The sequence below is a fragment of the Amblyomma mixtum genome, chromosome 5 (assembly GCF_055824585.1).
Source record: "Amblyomma mixtum isolate Tamu chromosome 5, ASM5582458v1, whole genome shotgun sequence".
NCBI classification, from domain to species: Eukaryota; Metazoa; Arthropoda; class Arachnida; order Ixodida; family Ixodidae; genus Amblyomma; species Amblyomma mixtum.
The window spans coordinates 204,337,451-204,364,934 of NC_143016.1; the positions used below are offsets into that span (position 1 = coordinate 204,337,451).

The 27,484-nt window shown below is 45.6% G+C and overlaps 1 protein-coding gene across 3 annotated transcripts in view; it reads left to right on the plus strand.

The window, feature by feature from the left end:
• LOC149345465 (syndetin-like) overlaps positions 1–27,484 on the plus strand; it is a 194,532-nt gene that overhangs the window by 109,962 nt on the left and 57,086 nt on the right. For all 3 annotated transcript variants that reach the window (XM_089546659.1, XM_089546660.1, XM_089546661.1), the window contains exons 18-19: positions 9,986–10,012; positions 17,319–17,423. In XM_089546659.1, coding sequence (XP_089402785.1) covers positions 9,986–10,012; positions 17,319–17,423 — 132 coding nt within the window. The remainder of the gene's footprint in view (positions 1–9,985; positions 10,013–17,318; positions 17,424–27,484) is intronic.

Below are 27,484 nucleotides of genomic sequence, written 5' to 3' on the forward strand. Positions count from 1 at the left end.
TCAGTGTGGACATACGTCAAAACCTGTCGCGACTGCCAACGCCGTAAGTCTCCTCTCTTCAAACCCGCCGAATTTCTTCACCCCATAGCGCCTCCGAAGACGCCTTTCCAACAAGTAGGAATGGACCTACTCGGCCCTTTCCCGAAGTCATCCACTAGAAAACGGTGGATTGCTGTCGCGACGGATATATGACACGGTACGCTGAGAAAACGGCACTTGCAAATGGAACTGCTGTCGAGCTATGTTTTTTTGTACACAACATTGTTCTGCGTCATGGCGTTCCTGCAGTTATCATTACTGACCGTGGAGCTGCTTTCACGGCCCGCTTGACTCAGGCAGTCCCAGATCTGACCCACACCAGCCATAGGCATACAACAGCGTGCCACCCACAGACAAATGGTTTGGTGGAACACCTTAACAGAACCCTGGCCGACATGCTCTCCATGTATGTGGATGTGGAGCATAAAACATGGGACCAAATTCTCCCATACGTAACGTTCGCTTACAATACGGCCCTGGAGGAGACAACGTGGCTCACGCCCTTTGGTCATCCAGTTATTACTTCTTTGGATGCCATGTTACCCGTTGACTCTCAGTGTGACTGAGAGCCTGATCTTGACGTTGCTGCTTTTGTTCATTGGGCTGAAGAAGCACGTCAACTGGCCAGGCAGCGAATACACCTTCAACAGCACGTCGATGCTGACCGCTACAATCTTGGACGACGATTTGTTACGTACAAGCCAGGCAACCGTGTGTGGGTTTGGGCACCAGATTGTCGCTGTGGGTTGTCTGAAAAATTACTGCGCCGATACTTCATACCTTACCGTGTTCTCCGCCGCATTAGCATCGTGACGTACGAAGTTTCGCCGGCAACGCTAGCCCACCCATCACGCAGACCACCGTATCTGGATGTTGTGCACGTCGTTTGTATGAAGCCATACCACGACCATCCTGCTGATTGTACTTGACGCTGAGTGCCGCCGGTTCTGTGTCATGATAAACTGTGTTTAACTTTGCGTGTCTAACCCCTTTTCCCCACTGTGAAAGCGGGCCGCATCGAGGCAATGCTGCAGAGGAGGGAGCAATGATCCAGCTCAAAAGTGAAGCAAGAAGAAGTGTTCGCCGTCTTGCTTGTGACCGCTTGGCAGTCTGGCAACTGTGTGGCATGTAATATTGGTGACAATACTCTCTTACTACTTCATTGCGAACTGCTGTTTCCTTGCTAGACTGTTGAACATTACTTTGCTTTTCTGCATGTTAATTTTTAGCCCCACCGTTCTGCTCTGCCTGTCTAACTAATTGACCATGCTTTGCAGTTCTTGTCCTTAGTGGCTTAGCAAGGCAATGTCATCAGCGAATCGCAAATTACTCAGGTATTCTCCATTAACTCTTATCCCTGCAATACCTGCTGTAAACAGGAGGTGATTAGCGCTGGCGAGATCATGTCTCCCTGCGTGACAACTTTTCTTATTGGAATTTTATTGCTGTCTTTATGGAGAACTATGGTAGCTGTGCAATTGTTATAAATACCTTCCAAAATTTTCACATAACACTCTTCCACACCCTGATTCCGCAATGCCTGCATGACAGCTGAGGTTTCAACTGAGTCAAATGCTTTCTCGTAATCAATGAAGGTTATATATAGGGGTTAGTTATATTCTGCACATTTCTCCATCACCTGATTGATAGCGTGAATGTGGTCTATTGTCGAGTATCCTTTACGAAAGCTTGCCTGATCATTTGGTTGATTGAAGTCTAAGGTTGTCCTGATACTATTTCCGATTACCTTAGTAAATACCTTGCAGGCAACAGGCAATAAGCTGGTCGTTCTGTGATTTTTCAAGTCCTTGAGGTCTGATTTATTATGAATTATGATAATGTTAGCGTTTTTCCAAGCTCTAGGTACGCTTGAGGTCACAAGGCATTGCGCATACAGGGTGGCTAGTTTTTCGAGCACCATCTCTCCTCTCTATCCTTCAACAGATCTGCTGTTACCTGATCCTCACCAGCTGCTTTCCCCCTTTGCATTGCTCCCAAGGCAGTTGTGTGTGTGTGTGTGTGTGCGATTATTTAAGATAAAACTGGCCGCATCTCGCTCCTAAAACAAACTGACTAAGTCGCAGGTGACTTTCAGCATGTGCATGCAACCTTAGAGAGCTTCGCAGTGCTACTCCCCTCTGAACCATCGATGATTCGATGCTCTGCAGTGAGGGCAAAAATAAACACTGAGAATGCAAACACACTTTCCACTAGCGCGCATAATAAGGTACACTTCTGGGCGGGAGCGGCACCACTGTGATGCTCTCGCTCACTCTGTGCGGTGCGGGGAATGGGCGTCCACACGTGCTTGCTTTTTGTGTGGTGTCGGTGTAGTGTTGGTTCTGGAACCAGGCACTGAAGGTAGGCATCGATGACATCAGTTTGGGAGCATAGCATCGAGCATGGCGGTTGCCTCTCTATCATGGATGGATGGTGTGGTCTTGCGCACAGCAGTGTTTTGCACAAAGATGACATAAGGGAAGATGTGTTCAGGTTCCACATCCATGGTGTGCATATCAGCGATGCTGCATAAGTTGGTTGATCTGCAGTAGTTGTGGCTTCTATGGCTCTAGTTCAGAATGGCTTGGGTAATGCTGCTGTGATCGGAACTTCTGGGGAGGTCAGGCGCAACAGGATCTGCTGTACAAAAAGTTTTGTAGTACTGCATGGCGGGGGCTTCAGGGTCCGATGGTCAATCAATCACCGCACGATGATCCACGTGGGGCCCAATATTGGCTAAGGAGATCCATTCTAGTCTGTTGAAAGGGTTTTGTTGGCAGTGCTATGGGCTGCAATAGTGGCTTGATCAGTGGCTTCTTTCATCATTGAAGGCGTGTTTTGACGTACCATGTGACATCGGAAGACATTCATGGCCAGTATCTTGTAAGTGGCATAGGGTGTCCAGTTGTTGGTTAAGCCTGAAAAATTTCTTCTTGTAGACTGTGTGGAACTACGAGGAGGTCTTGTTGGGGGGGGGGGGGGGGGGGGGGGGGGGGGGCGAAGAATTTCATGACGAGGGTGAGCTGTTCTGCAGACAGAAGAATTGAATGCTGCTGGGGATGAGGAAGCCTTGCATTGTATGGGACACTTGAGGTCGAGGTGTTGCCCAAAATCTCTGGTGCTTATCAATCCCAAAAAGACCTCTGTTGGCTTGTCGACGGGGCCTTGAGATCTGCATCGGTGTTCTTCTTATCCACATTTGTCCAACTCCTGGAGGTTCCATTAAGAGCCAGAGAGGTCCTTCCAGTTGGCAGGTGATTGCTGGCCACCTTGGTAGGGGCGGAATTTCGGCATAGCCCAGATGATGGGGAGCCGCTCCTTCTCGGTCTTGGAATATTTATGTTGGCGCAAACCAGACAAGGACACAGACACAAAATGACAAGGACTGCAAACTGATTTTATTGAAGCTTACAGACGGTGGTTTTGTGGCAAAATCTGAACGAACAAACGTAGCGTTGAAACAGGACACAGAAAGATGAGGACAGGACGGGGCTACATGTAGCCCCGTCCTGTCCTCATCTTTCTGTGTCCTGTTTCAGCGCTACGTTTTCTCGTTCAGATTATGTATGACCAACTGGCGCCACAGTGTACTCTGTTAAACTTCGTTTTATGGCAAGCCATCAAATGGCAAGGAATAAATTTTTTTTTCGTTGTCAGCCTGAATGGTGACAACAAATGCGATACTGTGCAACCCAGACGGCCAAGTTGATAATAAACGGCACCATGACACAGGCCAGATCACAATAAACGGCATAGAAACAGGCTTTTCAAGGGAGAACCGGCTACAAAAACAGTGATGGAATCCTTGACAAAACAAAGGACTTGGATGAAAGATAGCGTCATAACTGAAAAAAAAAAAAGCATGGTTTCGGCAAAACGCAGGATGATCAACTACGATCGACTACATGAACACGCAAAAGATATAGAGAATAAGTCACGCAGACACCATCTTGCATTGCATTGTGCAGAGTGTAAACATTGCGAGGCACATCTCAATCGGACCTCTATCATCACCCGTTATAAAGATGAGACCACGAGGCTAATTTCGGAGGCCTGCCATATTAAAAACCTAGGTAACACCTGTATCAGCAGCCCATCGATAAAATCTACTACCTATGGAACATGAATTGAAGGAGTGTACGATGGGGGGGCTAGTTGGTAATCCATGAACTAAGAACGAAAACCACGCAAAGGACGATACACAGGGAAGAAGTAGACAGGACGAGCGCGGACTTGCAACTGTTTATTGAAACACATCTTCCTTCCATCACCAACCCTACGCATGCGCAACAAGCAATCTCTATCTAATCGAGTTCAGGAACTTCAGTTCCTTCTTGTACACATGGAGCGAAGCCTCGCTTACACACCTCGAAGATGGACCGAAGGCTCGCTTAAAAAGTTGCAAGTCTGCGCTCGTCCTGTCTACTTCTTCCCTGTGTATCGTTCGTCCTTTGCGTGGTTTTCGTTCTTAGTTCTATGGAACATGCGTATCTTAATCAGTGACGTGCCTTTTTTTCAGTCAGGTTATGTAGTTGTGCGGTATTTTTTTCTGATGCTTTTCTTGTTTTTTTACTTGTGCCATTTCATTTATATGCTGCCTTGCTTGTAGCAATCAACCATTTGGTTGCTAGTCAGCGCTGGTGTTTGTCTTTGTCTTGTCTCGTCTTCCGTTGTGCTGTTTTATCCAATTCTTCAACCATTCTTATTCTTCAAGTTATTTCCCTCTCGTGATCCGGATCAGCAGTCACTCCTTGCCTAGTAGACATCTTCTCTTACTACATCCAGCAGCTCGCCACCAATTGCGAACTGCTGTTCCCTTGCGAGGCTGCTGAACATTGCTTTGGTCTTCTGCATGTTAATTTTTAGCCCCACTGTTCTGCTCTGCCTGTTTAACTCATTAATCATGCTTTGAAGGTAATCTCCTGAGTGACTTAGCCAGGCAGTGTCATCAGCGAATTGCAGATTACTTAGGTAATCTCCAATCCTAGTTTCCTCCTCACCACCTTTACACTACCTTTGTTTTTTAGAGCATGCTTGATTCTTTCCATGTTAAACTTTCTTAAGTTGCCTGCCTTGCGTTTATTGATTAACTTTGATAGCTCTGTTAGTGGAACGGGTTCAGAATCGTTTGCTACCAATAAATATTCTTTTAATTATCGAAGCAACAGTATTAAGCAAGAGTTTGGAGGAGCGCCGTTTAGGAATAAAATTAGAATTCCTTTACCGCATTTATTTTAAAAAAACTGCTATTAACCCCGAAACTTATCTGCTGCCCCCTCATTTTGTATCCAGAAGGCGCGACCACGACTGGAAACTACGTGTTCAAACACTCTTTCTTTCCGCACGCCATAAATGAATGGAATAACCTGCCTCATAGTATTGTTCAATGCCAGTCCGAAGAAAAGTTCCGAGCACTGTTGTCGGAACTGTGATGTAAACCCACGTTCATCTGCTCTTTTCCTGCTTTTCCTCTTCCTGTCCTTTCCCGACCAATTGACCGATGTGAACGCTCTGTTTAAACCTCTTTTTCATCCTCTGCCCTATCCTGTACAAAAAGTTGGCACATGCTGTACGAATGAATGTTTGTATGTATTCCCCCCTGCAATTATGCCTTCATGGCGCTGCAGAAATGTAAATAAATAAATAAAGTGCTGTTCTGTCGGTAAGGTTAAATGCTTTAATGCTTTAGTGTTTCTTAATCAGATTTTTCGTGTCCTGAGGTAGCTTGCTGGTGTCCTGTTGTACCATCCTACGAGCTACTCCTACTGCACACTCCATAATGATAGCTGTGAGATTATCGTTCATTCTTCAAACGGAAAATCTGTTCTGCAGCGATATCCTTTGTTCCCTCTTACTTGTTAATGGGCTTCTGCTTCACTAATTTTTTCCGGAGGTAATTCGAGACCTTACCATTCTGTGGTTGCTCGATGCCAGGGTGCGTGCACACAGTATGAAGTCCCTTTCATTTTCAGTCTCACCATTGGGGCCCTTCCACGTCCATCTCCTCTTTTGTCGTTTTCAGATGAAGGTATTAATGATTTGTAAATTATTTCTCTCTGCATACTCTACTGTTCATTCCGCCTGCTATTCCTAAAGCCTATGCCTACTTCCTAGTCTCTTGCCTGCTTCTTGATTGCCTACCTTCACATTGAAGTCGCCCATCAGCACAGGGTACTGTGACTTTACTTTGCTCATTGATGACTCCACGTCCTCACAGAAGCTTTCTACTATCTGGTCTTCATAGTTAGATGCCTGCACCACCTTCAGCTTGTACCGCTTATTAGGGCTAATTACGATAGCTGCCACCCTCTCGTTAATACTGTAAAACTCCTCTATGTTGCCAGCTATCTCCTTGGTAGGAAGACAGCACAAAAAAACGACAACCACAGGGGAGGACAAGACACAAAAGAACGTGTTCTTATAGCATTCTTAGCGTTCTTTTGTGTCTTTTGTGCGTTCTTTTTTTTTTTTGAGCGTCTTTTTTTTTAGCGTCTTTTGAGCGTTCTTTTGTGTCTTGTCCTCCCCTGCGGTTGTTGTTTTTTTGCGCTGTCTTCCTACCAAGTATGAATTACCAACTAGCCCAGCACCATGTTTTATTGAAGCTATCTCCTGATTGATGAGGAATCCCACACCTGTTCTTATGTCTGCTAATCCACGATAGCACAGTACGTGCCTTCCCTTTAGTACTGTATATGCCTCATCTGCCCTCCTAACCTCACTAGGCCCTGTGACATCCCATGTAATACCTGCTAGTTCCTCCAACAGCACTGCTAGGCTAGTCTCACTGGATAAAGTTCTTTCTTTAAACGTTGCCAGGTTCGGATTCCAATGGTGGCCTGTCCGGAGCCGATGATTCTCGGCACCCTCCCACGTCCTCCTTAGTCAGTTGCTCCGCAGCCACTGGGGGCCGACGGTTAACTGGTTTGTTCATGCTGGAGGTTGTGGCCAACGTTTCTAGATAAAGACAGTTTGGAAACTGCGCCGGCGAGCCAGGGAGCAGAGCAGCCCCACGCGATCGCTTTAGGATGAGAACGTCGTCTGCTACTCCCAGCTTGAGGAGCATCGGAAGGAGATGGCTCGCGTCTGTTAAAAAAACAACGTATTTAAGGTATATTACCCACCCGAGGAATATTATCAACATAAACTACGAGGAGGCAAGCGGTACGTCATGTTTCTCTAAACCGCAGAAAGAAGGGTTTCCAGCTTTTTCTTATATTTACAGCCAAAAGCTCAACCTCGAGCATCCTGCCCTCACGTACCCCAGACGTGGAGCGCACGCGGACTTCGCAATTCGTGGATGAGCGCGGCGAGAAGCAGCCGCCCCCGGCGCAGACGATGTGAGGCGCGAACTAACTTTAATCATTCGCGCAGCAAACAGTGACCAAGCGCAGTCGATGGGCGCCGCGGCGGTGAAGAGAGATCGTGGCCGCTGAGATCAAGCGCAGTGTTAAAGTACCAATGCTTGGGCTGGTCACAGAGGCCATGGAAGACAAACGTGGTACTCCCACCACCCAAGAGATGGCGCTCGCATCTCTTTGAGATGAAATCGGCGACAGAAAGGGGCTGCATACCCGGAGAGAGTTTTCCAACTGTCTTTATCTAGAAACGTTGGTTGCGGCCAAGTACTACACCAGGGTGGCCAGATCCTGCTCTGGTGAGAGAGTGCATGGTCGTTTCTGGTCACCGAGATCAGGTCGTACACCAGGCCTGGTTGCGCCATTCCATCAACACGCAGAGTTTTTTTTTCTAGACCTATGGGCAACTGCATGCTATCGGGATTTGAGCCCCAATCCTTTTGCACACGAGGCGGATGCTGTACCTTTATGCCATGCACCATCGCTGCCCCCCGCCCACGTATTATAGTTAATGTAATGAAAATCAAAGTGATGTTCAACCGTATTGGAAAGGGACAGCACTTTGCAGTTGGTAAAGAGCTGGGAGTGGAATGTAATACGGTAACAGTGGGGTGGGGCACATTTGGCAGGTTCTCTCGGATCATGAATGGCAGTGTGCCATCAAGAGAAAAGTCTACAACAGCTGTATCTTACCAGTACTCACCTATGGGGCAGAAACGTGGAGGCTAACAAAGAGGGTTCAGCTTAGGCTAAGGACAACGCAGCAAGCTATGGAAAGGAAAATGATGGGTGTAACGTTAAGAGATCGGAAGCGGGCGTAGTGGGTGAGAGAACAAACGCAGGGTTAAGGATATCCTAGTTGAAATCAAGAGGAAGAAGTGGGCTGGGGCAGGGCATGTAATGCGAAGGCAAGATAACCGCTGGTCCTTCTTATTAAGGGCAACGGAGTGGATTCCAAGAGAAGGCAAGCGTAGCAGTGGGCGGCAGAAAGTGAGGTGGGCGGATGAGAAGTTTGCAGGGATGCGAAGGACAGGGTTAGTTGGAGAGGGATGGGAGAGGCCCTGCAGTGGGCGCAGCCAGGCTGATGGTGATGATGTTCATCTGATGAAGCATTACAGATGAAGTGAATTTTTTATTCAGTTTATACCCCGCTTAGGCTGAAGGTGCTACAGCAGGGGGGTTACAGTGATGAAAAAAACACATCTTCATTCATACAGCACACTTGTTGACATGAAAGGCAATTCCATTCACTTATAGAACGCACAAAAAATGAATTTGCATACATCTTAGTTCTGGTACGGTATTCCAAAATCTTAAAGCAATGATCAATACGAGAAGAGACATAGTGGGGCCTGTGTAAATATTTTTTTTCCTTTTGACAGTAGGCCCACCTAACTTTCCGCTGCAGCTTGCTGCGTTTGCTTTCTCTTGGTATCCACTCCGTTACCCTTAAGGACCTTCGCATTACGTGCCCTGCCCAAGCCCCATTTCTTCCTTTTGATTTTGACTAGGATGTTGTTAGCCTGCGTTTGTTCTCTCACCCACTACCCACTGGAGGGTAATAGCTCTAGCAAGTGTGTCTCTCAGAGAGAAGGTTAGCTTTAAGTCTAAAAAGTGTAAAACACCTGCGTCAGGTGGTTCATGTGTAAAGTTCAGCTCGCGTTCATGTCTGTTAAAGGCGACTAAAACTTCACCCGCTGTAGAGGGGTAGGTGAGAGTGTTCTGCTTTTTTAAAAGCACTAGAAAATTGTCAACATATCTAAAAACCTTTGAAACTATGCCCCCATTAAGATGCCTATCTAAACGTTGATCTACTTTCACTAAAAAAAAATCACATAGAATTGGAAACATGCAGGGGCCAATGCAGATGCTAGTGTGCTGCAAAAAATGCAAAGGTGATAAAAGTGGTTCTCAGGTAAAATTGCATCAAAGAGACGAAATTATCTACTGACAATCCTGATGAATTCTGAAAAGACACGTTGCCAGTAGCTTCAACGCATTTTTTCAGGCCAACACAAGCTGATCTTGAGGGACCGAGTAAAACAGGTCTTGTACATCAACAGAGAACCCAAATTCCATGTCATCTGTGCTGACGAGCATGATCGCTAACAATAGTACGGAAAGGGATTCCTGGCTTGTGGGTCTTGGCTACAACAAAAGCATTTAGGCCCCTGCTAATCAGCATATCCGTGGCAAGTGAGCCAAGATTTAATAATCCTTAGAAAAGTTGATGAACTTGGTCTTTACTCTAACTTTGGCACTTTTTTTTTGACAGGAATGAAATTCCTATTGATTGCCAACAGCGCTTCTTCATTGTACATTCCATTTGGCAGAACAACAAACCCAGTCTGCTAGTGTAAGGTATTTTTCCCTTTAGCAGTCTCTTGTTCTGCGTGGCTACATCTTTTGGAGAGGGCAGTTGCTCAGAAAATAGTGCTGCTATTTTCTTAGGTTCAGAGTGCACCCAGAAAGAAGTTTTTATGGAAGGTGGCCAATTGGAGAGATACGTTAGTAGTCAGGCTGTGCTCTTGAAAGATGGAGTATGCACGTGCATTGTTTCTTATTGGGGCACTTCTCTTTCCTTTGCACAGGTGTACGTGTTCTTTGCCAAGGAAATGGTGAGTGCATTCATGCTTGCTCTGCTTACGGGGTGTGGGACCGCTAAGCCTCATGAGGGGGTGCAAATTCTCTGCTACATCTGCTTTGGGACATTTTCTGTGGGGGGGGGGGGGGGGGGGGAATTGCATCAACTCGTGGTAAAAATTCCATGGAGGTTTCAATACCAAGACAAATTTGAAGGGACCAGAAAATTTGTTTGTTTTTTCGGAAGCTCCAGTAAAGTTGTTCGATTCTTCACAGGAAGGTTTCCAAACCCTTCCTCTGGTGAATTCGGCGTGGAAGAAGACCAGGAGGTGTGTTTCTAGATGATGAGGATAGAAGAGCATATATTTACAGCAGAAATGAATTTACAAAGGGGAAAACAAATTTGTGCTCCTTTGCTCATTGACCAAGCAGCTTAGAGCCTAAGTAGCACATGCTAAGCATGGAGCCCCAGCTCAGGCTGGTCTCCATCCGTTCGCCTCGGTTTTTATGCCCTTAACAAACAAAGAAATGGGGCGGTCATTTTCAGTGGCCTGCCCCAAGCATCAATTCTCCATGGTTTGGGCTCAGCCTCAAACCCAGGGTCTCGCTAAGAGCACAAACAAAATACAACACCACTCTCTCTTCGGTCGGGGCTCTCCTTCTGACCCGTCCCAAGCACACCGTCGCCCCCCTCTCCATTTGCGCTGCAAGCCAAGTTCTCAGCACAGATGCGTACCACCCGTCATCAGGGCGTGTCATGTGCAAGCAATAGATGAGAGAGAAGCCGGTACGGCACAGACGGCGGAACGCTCGGACAGGGGTGATCAGATGAGATAAGAGTGAGGAATGGATCTTGTTCCCCGCATTGCCAAAAAAAAACGCTGTAATCGTGAGTAAAGCAGAAATTTGGGCAAGTTCGTACGTATTCATTTTTGAAACAGCGCAACAAAGACGGGACGTGGAAACTGAGGGGTAAAACAAACAGGCGCTGACTAACAACTGGGTTTATTGAAAAAAACACACAAATATATAGACAGAGTTAAGACAGATTAATCGCCACCATAGGCAACTCATGCCACATGTGACGCCAGATACCCAATCTCCCCTTCGGAAAGGGCGACCGATGGGCAACTAATGCACATTGCGCCCTTCTCACGTATAAGAAAAGCTTCAATAACTTCTCGCGTCATCTTATCACTATGGCGGAACACGATGTTGGTGTTCTTATAGTCGGGGGTACATTTAGCGAGAGGGTCTCCTTCTGATTTTCTTTTTTCGTAATCTTTTTCGTGCTTACATTTGCACTTTCTACAAAAAAAAAAATGCTCTAATCGTCCTTTCCTGGGCTCTCTTTGTTGGCTCGGCAAACCAGCTAGGAAAGGGTTCCTGTTTTCCCCCACACACTGATAGAGACACCCTGAAGATAGCAGTGCATCAAAAGACCAACTCCCCATCTGCACCGTGCTTGGAGGGGCTTTCGTTCACAATGGACAGACCCTTCCGCGGGGGCAGCGCCCTGCACAGTCGTCCCCTGAAACCCATTTGATTACAAAGAAGCCGATTTGCCGTCCAGTGGTGAAAGCACCAATGTGGAAAATGAGGGATGTTTGTTTTCAGTAAAGGATGGTGCCACATGCTAGGCTGTTTAGTTTCTATGCCAGATGGCAACAGTTGTCCACTAGGTTCACAAATATTTACTCGACAAAAACTTTTCAGCCCTTCCAATTTTTGGGTCAAACATGGTGCCAGAAGGAAAGCATTGATTGACATGAATTCAGCGCCACCTTCGAAAGGGCTTTGCTCCACAGTGTGGTGGGAGGTGGGGTGAAACAGCAGCATGGTTCCACCAGGCAGGATCTACTTTGCCAGCTGTGTTTTATGCTAGTTTCAGTACTACATTTTATTTTCAGCTGGAATAATTAACACCCTCGTCAATTAAGTAATTCCCGGGGCAGCAGTGATTAAATAGAAAGCGTGTAAAATTTTTGTGCCAGCTTGTTCACAAAGCTATGTTCTGTGCGATGAAGCTATGCCCAGTACTTATGCAAACTAGTGTGCATATTTAATATGAAACCTTTTCGTAGACGGAACATAAAAAATGGAGGGTTTTATTTCGCTTTTCGACATATCGAGATTCATTTGCAAGAAATAAAATCCTATGTTGTGAAATTACGAAGGAATGCCAGTCATGGGGGGAACTAACCTAAAAGTGCTTTTGGTCAGAGAAGGGTGGCATCAGCAGCAGGACCTCCTGTCTTCCTCGTGCACAACCTGTGAGAACAGCACTTGTTCACGCTGGGCCACGGCATCCAGTAGCCAGCAGTAAATGAAACCAGCTTGTTAATTTTGACTTTATTAAACAAGCCATCTATTCTGGAGAATATCAGTGTGCTCATGGGCTGTGAAGGAATAAAAAAATATGCAAATGGGGAGGCCCATTCGAGATGGACGCAGGGGAGGAGTGCACTCAAGGAGTCCAGGGAGCCTCCTCCTCCTCTAGTCCTTCACAAGGGGGGTCTGCTCAATGAGTCACGTGTTTCATATATCCGGTTTAAAATTTCACCAGCGCTGCGACTACTCGTAGGTTAACCAAAACAAATGGAACTTTCAAGGAATACCTTTTTTTTTTGTGCCGTTTGCCACATGCAGTGCCATCTCGGCCAACCTTTGAAGATGTAATTGCTTTCCATTTTGTTTGCGTCCGCATAAATAAGAACGCCTGCTGTCATTTCTTTGCGAGGCTCCTTTTGGGACCAAAATAATTGATATGTTTCCTGCACTCTCTGAGGTCAGCTGTTGCATCCTCCTAGCAGCTCTGCAAATACAGAAGCAATCTGAAAATTGGGGCATCTTCAGAAACAGTGAATGCGTTGTGCAGTTTGCCATGATGATGATGATGGAGCACAGAGAGTTTAGAAGCACTTCTTGTTGGGCAAGTTGGTGCATTGCTTTGAAGGAACCGAGTTGCGCTGTAAAAAAGACAGCCACAGGAAAAAGCCAGGGAGACAGAGAGAGCGCAAACTATCAACTGAGTTTATTTGTGTGAAAGTGCCTTATATAGTCAGAATCACAGCAAAAGAACAAGGGGAATGAGAGAGGGGGTACAGCCAATCAACTCCTGGTCAACAACAGGTGCGCAGAAAAGGGTTTTCCTTACTATACAGTTTTACAGAAGTGTCGCTTACACATTTATCACCGTTTTCTTTTATGTGATAGGCCTCCAAAATCTCCCCCGCTGTTTTGTTTTTACTTCTTCCTAGTATTTTAATCTGCTTAAGCAGAGGCTCGCATCCACTGCAAGCAAGGCAATGAGCAGGCAAGTTTGCTCCTTCTTTATTCCGAATGGATCGGGCATGTTCCCCGGCGCGTTCATTCACGCATCGGCCTGTTTGGCCCACGTGGGCGCCTCCACACTTGAGTGGCATTTCATACACCACTCCAGTGGCACATTTCACATACTTTTCGGCATGCTTTATGTCGCATCCACTGCCTCTAGCTCCTTGGTTCCCGGTTCTCGGGCACAAGGCTGCGAGTTTCCGTGGGGCAGAAAAAACAACAGGGACGCCATGCCTCTTGGCCACTTTTTGTACGTTGTGCGCCACTTTGTGTATATAAGGCACCACCACGATCTTCTTTTTTGGCAGCGGCTCACCCACACTACCTCGATTTCTTCTTTTCATCTTCCTGAGAAGATTCTCGGCCACGGCTGATATGACGTCGCAGGGGAAGCCGGCTGAAAGGAACCTTTCAGTTTGATTATTAAAACTTATATGCATTGCATGCGGGCATGACTTGGTAAGAGCGGATTCCAGGCACGAGCTTGCAATTGCTCTTTTGACTATCTTCGAATGCGCGGAATCAAACGGAAGCAACTCTTTCTTTGCTCGTGGGGCATAGTGCCAGCAGGCGTGTTGCGAGCCGAGGTTCAGGTTAATATCTAAAAATTGCAACGACCCACTAGAAGGAAGTTCATGCGTAAAGGTCAAACCTCGCCCATACTGTCTAAAGGCAGTTAAAATCCTACTCACTGAATCAGTGTGGGTCAAGGTTATTTGTTTGGATAAAACAAACAAAAAATCATCCACATATTTAAAACACTTACATACCCCCAGACTAGTAAACTCGTCATTTAGGGAACGGTCAATGGCAGCTAAAAATATGTTACTAAGAACAGGGGCGACGCAAGAACCGATACAAATTCCTTGTTTCTGAATGTAAAAGTTGTCTTGAAAAGATATGAAGGTGGCTTGCAAATAAAATTCGAGCAATGACATGAAGCTATCAGCTGATACACCAGCCGAGTTTTGGAAGCCTATTAACCCACTTCTTTCAATGCAATCTCGGACAGCAACAAACAAACCTTGATGCGGCAATGGATAAAACAAATCCTCGACATTTACTGAAAAGGCGTAGCCGATATGGTCATTGGAGTTGAAGAAGGTTACAACATCAGTCGAGTTCTTTGTAAAAAGGGGTCTTCAATTTGTAAAGCATTAAGGTGCTTCAGTAAATACTGGCTTATTAAGAACTGCCATGATCCCTTCTCGCTAACAATTGTTCTAAAAGGCATTGACTTCTTGTGCGTTTTTGCAGTGAAGAATACAGGCAGCGCTTTTGTTTTACATGCAGTTATTGAGCTTGCGAGCCTGGACAGCTCAAGGTCTCTGCACAAAGCAGCAGCTCTGGTCTTGATCCTTGTAGCGCTGGGTTTCACCCGGACGAAATTCTTTGCGATGGCTTGGCCCGCCTTCTCGTTGAAATCTTTATCACGTAGTATGACAAAGCCTCCGTTCTTGTCTGCCTGAAGCAATCGCAGTTTATTTTGCCTAAAAAACGAGACCACCCTTTTGGTTGGGTCTTTGGCACGCCTGGTAGACGCCATGTTGACCGTTTTGGTCAAAGCTTCAGCACCTTCCAACAGGCACCTTTCTTGATCTTCTTGGTCAGCCTGGCTCGAAATCCGTCGGTTGATTGCTAGCAGGTCGTGGGCTGGGACTGAAGGCTCAAGACTGTACTTGGGTCCTTTGATAAGAACACATACAACATCTTCAGGCAATGCCACGTCATTCGGGACCACAAGTCTGCTGGTGCCAGCAGTCTTGCTCTGCTGTGGGTCAGAGCCTGCTGGAGACACTGGGCCCACCAAAATTCAGTCATCTGGGCAGAAGGCGGGCCAAGCCATCGCAAAGAACTTCATCCGGGTGAAACCCTACAAGGATCAACACCAGAGCTGCTGCTTTGTGCAGAGACCTTGAGCTGTCCAGGCTCGTAAGCTCAATAACTGCATGTAAAACAAAAGCGCTGCCTGTATTCTTCACTGCAAAAACGCACAAGAAGTCAATGCCTTTTAGAACAATTGTTAGCGAGAAGGGATCATGGCAGTTCTTAATAAGCCAGTATTTACTGAAGCACCTTAATGCTTTACAAATTGAAGACCCCTTTTTACAAAGAACTCGACTGATGTTGTAACCTTCTTCAACTCCAATGACCATATCGGCTACGCCTTTTCAGTAAATGTCGAGGATTTGTTTTATCCATTGCCGCATCAAGGTTTGTTTGTTGCTGTCCGAGATTGCATTGAAAGAAGTGGGTTAATAGGCTTCCAAAACTCGGCTGGTGTATCAGCTGATAGCTTCATGTCATTGCTCGAATTTTATTTGCAAGCCACCTTCATATCTTTTCAAGACAACTTTTACATTCAGAAACAAGGAATTTGTATCGGTTATTGCGTCGCCCCTGTTCTTAGTAACATATTTTCAGCTGCCATTGACCGTTCCCTAAATGACGAGTTTACTAGTCTGGGGGTATGTAAGTGTTTTAGATATGTGGATGATTTTTTGATTGTTTTATCCAAACAAATAACCTTGACCCACACTGATTCAGTGAGTAGGATTTTAACTACCTTTAGACAGTATGGGCGAGGTTTGACCTTTACGCATGAACTTCCTTCTAGTGGGTCGTTGCAATTTTTAGATATTAACCTGAACCTCGGCTCGCAACACGCCTGCTGGCACTATGCCCCACGAGCAAAGAAAGAGTTGCTTCCGTTTGATTCCGCGCATTCGAAGATAGTCAAAAGAGCAATTGCAAGCTCGTGCCTGGAATCCGCTCTTACCAAGTCATGCCCGCATGCAATGCATATAAGTTTTAATAATCAAACTGAAAGGTTCCTTTCAGCCGGCTTCCCCTGCGACGTCATATCAGCCGTGGCCGAGAATCTTCTCAGGAAGATGAAAAGAAGAAATCGAGGTAGTGTGGGTGAGCCGCTGCCAAAAAAGAAGATCGTGGTGGTGCCTTATATACACAAAGTGGCGCACAACGTACAAAAAGTGGCCAAGAGGCATGGCGTCCCTGTTGTTTTTTCTGCCCCACGGAAACTCGCAGCCTTGTGCCCGAGAACCGGGAACCAAGGAGCTAGAGGCAGTGGATGCGACATAAAGCATGCCGAAAAGTATGTGAAATGTGCCACTGGAGTGGTGTATGAAATGCCACTCAAGTGTGGAGGCGCCCACGTGGGCCAAACAGGCCGATGCGTGAATGAACGCGCCGGGGAACATGCCCGATCCATTCGGAATAAAGAAGGAGCAAACTTGCCTGCTCATTGCCTTGCTTGCAGTGGATGCGAGCCTCTGCTTAAGCAGATTAAAATACTAGGAAGAAGTAAAAACAAAACAGCGGGGGAGATTTTGGAGGCCTATCACATAAAAGAAAACGGTGATAAATGTGTAAGCGACACTTCTGTAAAACTGTATAGTAAGGAAAACCCTTTTCTGCGCACCTGTTGTTGACCAGGAGTTGATTGGCTGTACCCCCTCTCTCATTCCCCTTGTTCTTTTGCTGTGATTCTGACTATATAAGGCACTTTCACACAAATAAACTCAGTTGATAGTTTGCGCTCTCTCTGTCTCCCTGGCTTTTTCCTGTGGCTGTCTTTTTTGTAGGGCAACTCGGTTCCTTAAAAAAAAATGGGGCACAGAGTAGCTATGAACGCTGGGGCACACACTGTTTTGGCGTTGACATTAATGCCAGGTATGCACTACCTTCTGTGCATGCGCGCTTTGGCGCCCTACACTTCTTGAGGGCCCCAAGGGTTGGAGTGTCAGGCAATTGGGACATTTTGTCTGGTCCCTCAGCTTTTACTGTGTTTACTCTTGAAGGGTGCTGCTGAGTATCCTGACCTCGCATGTTTGTTGCATCAACCGGTGAAACGTCCCCCTCGGTGTGGCCTGAAGGCCCCCTCAGCTTGTGTGTTCTGTTGTCACCCAGACCGGAGCGCAGTCCCCTGTGGTTGTAGCCAGGGGAGGCTGTGCTGTGCCAGCTCATGTGTGTGTGTGGATGCAGAGTGACTTCCGGGAGAACTCCCTGAGCGCCAAGGCCCAGACAGCCCTGCAGAAGATCCGCGAGGACCTGTGCGGAGCCTCCGATGGACAGCAGGACTGCTCCAGGGTGCGTTGCCACGGCACACAGGGAGGGATGATTCGCAGGGCAGTAGGGGACTTAGAAAAGGGCAGCCTCCTTCAGCACTGCGATAAATTCTGATACAGCTACCACGTCCATGAACTGATGGTGCTTGCAAAAATGGAATGTGAAAAAGCTGAGGCTGATATTTCTTCAATCTTACTTGGGTGATCTCGTTGCCACGATATGTGCTTAGGTGGGCAAAAGGTCCTCATTCAGAACGGTGCAATTGTAAAATGTCTCGTAAAAAACTGAGTTGAAAGAAAGAAGAGGCCGTCCCTAACTAGTTTTGGTAATACTGCATTGAAGCAAGTATCGGTTGTCAGAGACAAAACGTGCTGCCCAGCTGTGAATAGATTGGAATTTGTGTCCCATACAACACAAGCGCATTCTGTTACAGGGCAGGCATTGGTCACATGCAGCCGTTCTCTGACATCTGGTGGAGCATGTTCAAAGGGCCTTTTTGCGCAGTTCAAAAACTGACCAGCCGTCAATGTTGAGCTGCCTATGTGGCAGTTCCATGACAGATCTCAGCTATGCACTGAATTTAAGTATTTGGCTTCTCTTACTACAGAGACACGTTTGTTGTTTAAATGGTACTGGTCAACTTGTGCAGGAGAACAGTGTGGGAATTGAATGCCTGTTGGATATCTAATAATATGCGATCTGTTTGTAGCCTCTTGTCATAGAAAGAGAAGAGGATATGCAAAAATTTCTTTAATGGCCTCAACAAAAACCATGTCTTTAGTCAACAGAGACATTATTAATGGGGTAGTGCAGGAAACAGCAACACATGTAGTAAAGAGAGTAGTGGCTCTGAAACAGATATCAAACTTGCGCTCTTCTCAATTAACCAAAAGTTGGAACGGCTGATGCCCCTGGCAGAAAAAATTGAAAGCATGGAGGAGTCCCTTAGCTTCATATCTTCGAAGTTTGATGAATTTGAGCAAAAGGTCGGCCATCAAGAGGCTGATATCATCGACCTAAAAAAGAGGATATCGGAGCTTGAGAAAAAGGATGACTTAAATCAGGCAGCACAAGCTCAGTTTGAAAAGGAGATACACGATCTTGAATTCCGAAGCAGGCAGCTGAACTTGGAACTGCATGGCATACAAGAAGTGCAGGATGAGGATCTAACAGTCATATTAAATAACGTGGCTGATAAACTTCGAGTGCCTCGCTTGATGGAATTGGAGATAGCAACTGTTCATCGACTTCCCGCTAAACGTGATAAGACGCCAGGCATCATTGTGCGTTTTGCAAAGCAAGCTACAAGAGAAAACTGGTTGAAGAATAAGAAGAACCTAAAAGATAGCGACCCGCCCATTTTCATGCAAGAAAATTTAACACGCCGAAATAGAGAACTGCTTCAGGCAACTAAAGTCTGTGCCAAAGAAAAAGGCTATAAGTTCACTTGGTATGTCAATGGAAAGGTTTTCGTTAGGCGAAGTGAGGGAATGAGTGCCATTCATGTGAAGGGAAAGGGCGATTTGGATCGACTATAGCACTCAGCATGGTATCTTTCGAGTTTCTTCTTGAAACATAATCGACATGCAGCAGATGTATTATCTGCCGAGTGACTTGAACCGCACTGCTTCGTGTGTTGCGCTGACAACGCTTAACGCTATTCACCTGAACGCACGCTCTGTAAAAAACAAGATAATGTGTTTAGAGGAGTTCTTTGGCGAATTTTCATTTGCTCTTTCTTTGATCATGCTCAGTGAGACTTGGAGCACAGATGATTCCGACGTTTTCAGGATGCCCAACTACAAAACTTATTATTTGAACCGCTCCGGCCTCCGGGGGGGTGGAGTGGCTTTACTGGTGTCAGATGACATTGAATGCGACAAGCTTGACTCGTACAGTCTTATTACTGAAGATTTTGAAGTGCTATCAGTCTGTACTGGCAGGTTCGTGTTTTCGGTCTGCTATCGTCCACCTAAGGGAAATATGGTTAGGTTTTTGGAATTTTATGACTGTTTTCTTTCGTTTATAACAGATAACAAATACACTCTAATAGCTGGAGGTGATTTTAATATCGATATGTTGAAGGATAACTCCTCTACTAGAGACTTTAACGCAGTCTTGGCCTCGAACGGATTTATTAATCTTATTAACGATCCAACAAGGGTAACACAAGAAAGTGAGTCACTTCTTGATCTGCTGATTACGAACACTTCCCAACCGATAGTTGAGTCGGGAGTAATATCATGTGCGATCAGTGACCACCTTCCAGTGTTTGCATGCTTAAATAAGACTAGACTGGTAAAGTACCGGCAGGAGAAAGCGAAGTACCAAAGTATAACCAATGCTACCCTCAATTCATTTCACAGCTCACTGGAACAAGTTGAGTGGGATAGTATTGACGTTACCAGTGACGCAAATGAGGCTTACGATGAGTTCCTCCAAGTATTTAAACGGCTCTACCATTCCTCTTTCCCGCTAAAAGTGCGTGCAATAAAGCGTAAAACTCGCAAGCCTTCTGAGTTGCGCCAAGAAATTAAAACGAAAGACAAACTGTACAAAATCTTTTTAAACACACGTTCAACAGATGACCTAAGCATTTTTAAGAAATGCAGAAATAGATTAACAAAAAAGCTACGTCTCGCTCGTGCGGAATACTTTGCGACATTTCTTGAAATTAAAAATGGTCGCCACGATCTGTTGTGGTCAAGGTTGAATTTCTTACTGAGGCGTGAGCAACCACAGGCTGCCCCGCGGGCTTTAAAGCTTGATAATAAAGATGTATCCGGCAGAGAGTTGGCAGATGCCTTCAACAACTATTTTACCACCCTTGCCCATAACACCCCGTCAAGTGATTTCAACACCTATTTTAGCTCTTACAATAGGGACACAATATTTCTGAACCCAGTTACGACAGAGGAGGTTATATCAGTCGTACAAAACCTAAATAACAGCCATAGCTGTGACATTGACGGCATTCAAGTGAGGCCTGTCAAGCATGTTATAAGAGTTATTGCCCCTGTTCTTGCAGATATATTTAACCTATGCTTTACTACGGGCACATTTCCTAAAAAAATGCAAATAGCCAAAGTAACAGTTTTGTATAAGAAAGGAGACCGCAATGATTTAGGAAATTATAGACCAGTATCGATACTCCCAATCTTCTCGAAAGCTTTTGAAAAAGTTCTGTATACACGGTTGTCTCATTTTATTGATAAACATGACCTTTTGTCACCTAATCAATTTGGGTTTTGTAAAAATAAATCTGCCGAGTTAGCACTACTAGAACAAAAGGAATATATACTAACACAGTTTGAAAATAAGGCCTTTGTTATTGGTGTCTTCGTGGACTTCTCGAAGGCATTCGATTTAGTAAACCACAGTGTACTCCTGAAAAACTTGGAGCGTTGTGGTATTCGTGGACTGGCTCAAATGATCCCGAAATCATATCTTTCGCATAGAAAACAGGCTGTAAGCATAGACAATGTGACATCTGAACTAAAACTTGTTACTTCTGGCGTTCCCCAGGGTAGTATATTGGGACCATTACTTTTTAATATGTACCTGAATGATATCTCCAACATTAACTCCGCCGCTAAATTTATTATCTACGCTGACGACACCAGCATCTTTTTTACTGGAAATGATCTTGATCTCCTTGTTCGGGAATGCAATGACACCTTGAGTGAATTACAAAAGTGGTCCGAATCCAGATACATGCGTATAAATGAGAAGAAAACAAAAGCTGTCATATTTCGTCCTAAAAACAAAGTACTTCCTTCCCCCATCGAGATTAAACTAAACTCACGACGTATAGACATAGTTGAACAATTTAAATGCCTTGGAGTAGTTTTCTCTTCCAGCATGTCTTGGGAACACCACACGGACCATATTGTCACGAAACTGGCTCAAATAACCCGAGTCATAAGTCGGCTCAGATACGTCATTCCAAGAACAGTAAAGTTACTCCTCTATAATTCACTTTTCTACTCCTATTTAAACTACTGCCATCTAGTGTGGGGCACAGCTACGGTTAGCTGTCTTCAGCGTATCTACATTTTTCAGAAAAAGTTTCTTCGTCATGTTTACAATGTCCCCTGGGACTCGCCAAGCAAAGATCTCTTTCTACAAAGTGGTGTGCTAAAAATACACAACTTGTATAAATATTGCTTGAGTGTCCGGTTTAAACTCGAAACACGTAGAAATGTAAACCACATACGTAAACTTGCCGAACTACATACCCGAGATGCAAGCTACACAACAAGGTATGCGGAGACATGGATAGTCCCGACCCCACGGTTAAACTCGGGTAGAGAACGCCTGCAGTTCACTCTTCCGTCCCTGCTAAACGCGTATATATATAAAAATTTTGACCTTTTCAGTTCGTCAAACAGGTCTTTGCGTGCTTTGTATGCTAGCATGTAGAATTTTTGTTTTGTGTGTTTTTTTTTTCTTTTTCTTTTTTTTTCTTTGCTGCCATTACCTGAGTCTACCCAATGTGAATATTGTGTCAGTATTGTATAATGTTCTTTCGCTTTCTCTTGTACCTGCTCATTATTGTATACTTGTTATCACGCTTTGCAACTGCCTTTTATATTAAAAGCCTTGCTGTCAAGCTGCTGCCAAGCGAAAGGGGGCTGCGGCTTAGTCAAGCTGTCTCTCACAGCTTTTTCTGCGCCTCCGCTGTCTGTATCTTTACAAGGCAGGAAATAAAGAATTTGAATTTGAAGACATTTCAGTAAATAATATGGTGAAAGGTTTTGAAGCAGACACTAGTTTAAGGCCCTCAGACAGGGTTCAAGGCCCATCAAGTTGCTAAAAGCAACTTTTTCCTTGATTTCCCCATGTATTGTTTATTTATGGAAATGAACGCTATTTAATTCAATTTCAGTTCAATTCAAACGTTTGTTACTTTTCTCCGGAGCCCTTCTTTAGGAACCATGTGACCCATCTTTCAGCCTGCCAGCAAATCACTATTACCCGGCTAGAAATAAATTCAGAAATAACCTGAAGAGCAAAATCTGAAATGCCATCAGGCCGAATTTCAGTCTTATTTTTTCAAGTATAATTTGAATATTCCAAAGCTGTCAATTACGAAATCAGATGTATAGGTTGAACAAAAGGGCACTTGATGAGGTAAAAGCAATTTGAAGGTATTCGTTAGAGCAGTTTGCTTTACCAGTATTGTGATGCAGCAAATGTGAGGGGGGGGGGGGGGAAATGGCAGCAATGATGTCACAGGCACCTGATGGGAAGGGCACAAAGCCAGCAAAACACCTCAGTCAGACAGAGAAGGGAATTTCGACCCGAACGACGATCCTGGCCGCGGCAGTTGAATTTCGATGGAGGCGAAATTCTAGAGTCCCGTGTACTGTGCGATGTCAGTGCACGCTAAAGAACTCCAGGTGGTGGAAATTATCCGGAGCCCTCCGCTACGGCGTCCCTCATAGACTGAGTCGCTTTGGGATGTTAAAACCCATAAACCAAACCAAACCAGAAAAGGGAATTTCCCTAGAAATTGGCTTTTCAGATCTGTGCACAAAGACGAATGCAGTTCAGGGCCTTTTTTCTGACCAAATGAGCGTCTTTCAATTCTTCAATCAAGGCGGAAAGCTGGGCTAGTTGGTGTGTCATAGTTTAATTAAAAGACTAGTGCATAAAACTAGGACAAAGACAGAGAAGGAGACAGGACGAGTGCTAAACATCAACTGAAGGCTTACTACACCAAGCAGCTACTTAAAAGCACTTGAGTGGCACATGCGCACACTGGGTTACAAAGAGCTCAAACTAATCAAGAAGTGGCAGACTGTTTGGAAGATACGTGGTTTCTTTCCTGGTCAGGGCAAGTGACGTCGTGCTTACACACTTGTCACCTTCCCTGTTGATGTGATAAGCCTCACAAATCTCGCGGCCTAACCTTGTGCCTCCCCTACCAAGCACACACGTGGCATCAAACGCCGGCACGCACCTTTCATGTAAACAACATCTCATAATGCCTTACCTCGTGTGAGGATAAGTAACCCCTTCATTTCCATGTTTGTGTGCGGACACAAATCCACAGGGGATTTAAACCTTGCAACTGGCGGCTGCTTTGTGCGCAGTCACCGCTGGCCCGATTCTTTCCTCCTTGGGAGAAGGGGAGGCCCTCGTTCCGACTCATGGGATGACAGCAGGGACAGTCTCAATTGGGGCTCTGGTGTGAATTGCAGTGCTTCTCCATGCTCACTGAAAACTCATAAACTGCGCTTCGATAGGCCTGTGAAGCCTGTCTGTTGAGAAGAATGCAAAGAAATCTCCGGAAACTGCTTGTTCACACTTCAGTCATTGACAGGAACAATCCCTTTCCTCTGCAGGAAGAAACCGCTCTCACCACTGAGATAAAATTCTGGCTATGACCTAAAATTCTTGAGTGACATGAAAGGATGTTTTCCTCAGTGCATGCCTGAACAGCTGGGAACAATTATTCTTTGAGGAATGGAATAAAGTGGATTTTTCACATCCACAGAAAATTAACTGATTAGCTTGAAGAAATTGAATTATTCAATAAAGCAGTCCTGTCCATCTTTCTTATTACAAAAACCCAACAAGTTCTAATCATTATTCAGAGTAATCACCGGGACACTGATATCATCCTTTTGGTTCACCCACTTCCAGGGTTCTTTGGCATTTCTTTTTTTTTTTACTTCAGAGCCCACTTGGAAATGATTTTTATTGGGCACTTTTAGTTTGTCAACAATTTTTTTACCCAAATCCTGAAGGAATTTGAATAACTGCCGATTTCAGCTTCGCACATATTGGTTATATTTGTGGCTCCTCTTGTTAATATGCGATTTGATTATTGTTCGTAAGCCATGAGTTATTAATTCCTGACCTTGGTGTGAGATTCCTGTTAGCGATGTGCTAGTGGGAAGCTTCTGGTTGAACCATTCCGTATTTATTCTTTATTCAGACGTTGCCCGAGGGGGGTTACAGTTTCGAAAAAAAAAAGAAACGCACATCTTCATTCGCACAGCACACTCTCCAGCAAAACTGGGAAGTGCCTGTCCTGGCATGATGCACGCCAACTTCACAGCTGGTTAATGCTGGTTTTGTCAAGAACCTTCGACAGGAGGGGAGCAGTTCTCATCTTCCTGTCTTCTGAACCTGGCCCTGAGTTGTTTCAGTCTTGCTCGAAGGGTCCCATGTTCCAAAATAGGTCGTCATACGCTGCTCCGCTGTTGTGTATGTAACATCTCACCTTTCCTTATTTAGTGCCCTACCTGCTCCACGCACCAGGTCGTCACCATGAACAACCAGATGACACACCTAAATGCTTATATGCAGCCTCTTTACTTGTCAGATCATTAATATAATGATATACTGGTAATCAGTAGGTTTGGTAAAACAGACATGAACGCACTTTTTAACATTTAAATTCATCTTCCAAGTCTAACACCAGGTCTGAATCCGTAGTAAATCTGTTTGTAGATATGAAAAATCGTGATCAGTGACAATTTTGCGATACACTATCGTCGGCAAACAAACGCACAGAGGATACAATGCCTAAAGAGAGAAGATCATTTGCATGTGCCAAAAACATGAGTGGTCCCGAAACCGAGCCTTGCGGAACGCCTGATCTTTTGCCATTTAGCACAACACACTATTGCCGCTGAAGCAAGTAATCTTCTATCCTTTGCAGTGCAGAGCAGTGAATGTTTATAAGTTAAACTATTGCTTTAACAGAAACCTGGCTAACTGCGCATGTCCGAGATGCCTCTCGTTTTGCCTTCTTTCGTTGTGACCGGGGAAAAGAGAGAGGTGGAGGCGGGCTCTTGGTGATTTCAAACGATGTCACTCCATCAGGCTGGCTTAGAAATGGTGCGGACAGACATGACAGGAGTTTGCTTCCTCCCCCACCTGTCCTGTTGCCACATCTCCGATACTTGCACTCGGTGATTTTAGTTTTCCCAACACACATGGAGCGTTGTCACCCTACTCGTCTGTGGCCAGTGAATCTTTGGATGATGTGTATGCTCAGTATTCTCATTGCGGCAAATGTGCGCACAAGCAGCAACAGCTGATGTTGCCAATAGCTTAGTCCTCACGGGTCAACCCCCCGAAATAGTGTCACCTGTGGCTTATCTCCCTCTTCTCAACTTTTCCATCAAGTTAACCTGTCCAATACCTAACAAGAAGGCAGCTGTGATACGTGATTATAAGCGAGCCAATTTTCAGGCAATAAACACTCTCCTTTTATTGGCATTTTTCTTGATGCCAGTCATACTGGAAAATGTTTGCAGCCAAAGTAAACCAGCTCACTGAACAGTTCATTCCTCAACGCACCATTGTCAACCTGCTCTCTGGTAGAGCAAGCGCGCTTGTCCAATACAAAGAAGCGACTTCAGCGCATCGCCAAGTTTTCCCCCGCCATGGGCTTCGTACTCGGCTGCATCTGAAGAATACGGGCGGGCCATCCTTCCATCTATGCTCACAACAAATGTCACAAAATTCTGGCGCCTTGTTAATCCCACGACTGATGAAAATATTGTCTTAATCGACTCCTCTGGTGATCCCATTCCTTCAGACCTACAACATATAAGCACCACTATGAAACTGTGTCGCCAATATTATTTGATACTTTTGGTGTCATTAAACTCATTGATAATCTCAATCTTCATTCCGCTCCAGGTTGGGATCTTATTAATGCTAAGTTTTTGAAAAACACTTGAGCCTATGTTTCCATTATGCTAACAAAAATTCTTATAACCCATCTATCCTACAGAAAGAGTGGAAAATTGGGAAGGTGATTCCAGTGTACAAGTCGGGTAGCAAAACCTCAGCTATCATCTTGTTACGTCCTTTATTGCTGGTGGCAGGGTACAGACTGGCGGGGAAGCCGCCAACACGTGACACATGGTAGCTCAGGGTTGCTTGGCCCTAAAGATTGTCCCGCTATAACACTCCTCCCCCCTACGTCACGAAGTCCTTCAGATACGCAGGGCGGCTGCGTTGGCGCTGTGGTCGCTGGACTTGAAGGGAAGCACTCGCTTCACGGTCCTCACCACAGGAAGCAGATTCGGTACTAGGCGCTGCAGCCTCCTCCAGTCTTTCTCCTTGGTCCCGTCTTCCAGGGTCCTCTAGGCTTGAAGGAATGCCAAGCCCGGAACACTCTGCCGGGGAAGCAACCAGCGGTTCCTCCTCTTCACACATCCCAGAAGCGAAACTGTCCAATGCGTAGCTGGCAGAACGACTTCTGAGTTGGTCAACATGACGTCTCCATCGACGACCGTCCTTGGTGACGACCAAGTACGACACTGGTCCTGTGACAGCATCCACAATGCCCGGCAACCACTTGGGCCCATAGAGATAGTTGCGCACAAACACTCGATCCCCCACATCAAACAGTCGCACTGCCTGGCTACGGCGCTGCATCACCTGCTCTTGTTTCTGCTGCACACTGGACTGCAGGTCAGGATGCAGACGCTCTAACACAGTTGAAAGTTTCCTGCCCATTAGCAATTCGGCCGGGCTCTTGCCTGTTGTAGCATGAGGCAGGATATGCTGGGTCATTAAAAACCTAGCCAGACGTGTGTCGATATCGCCTCCAACCATTCGCTTGAGTACTCCCTTGGTTTCGCGCACCATGCGTTCTGCTTGACCATTCGAAGAAGGGTGATATGGGGCAACGGTCACATGTCGGATTTGATTCCGGCACATGAAGGAAACGAAGCTTCGCACAAACTGTAGCTGTCGACATGGAATTCATCCGGCACACTTCCAACCACTTTGAGTGAGAGTCCACCACAATGAGGAAAACTTTGCCTTGGAAGGGCCCAGCAAAATCGATGTGTAGTCTTGTCCAAGGACGCTTGGTGAATTCCCAAGGGTGAATCTTTGCAGCTGCTGGCGCAGACCTGGATTCCTGACAACGTGCACAGTCTCTCACCTTCTGCTCAACATCTCTGTCGATTCCTGGCCACCACACGGCTCCTCTGGCAAGCCCCTTCATCTTGACAATTCCTGGATGAGCTGTGTGAAGAATGTCCATGACATACGGTCGAGCTGGCTCTGGAATGACCACACGACTGCCCCACAGCAAACAACCT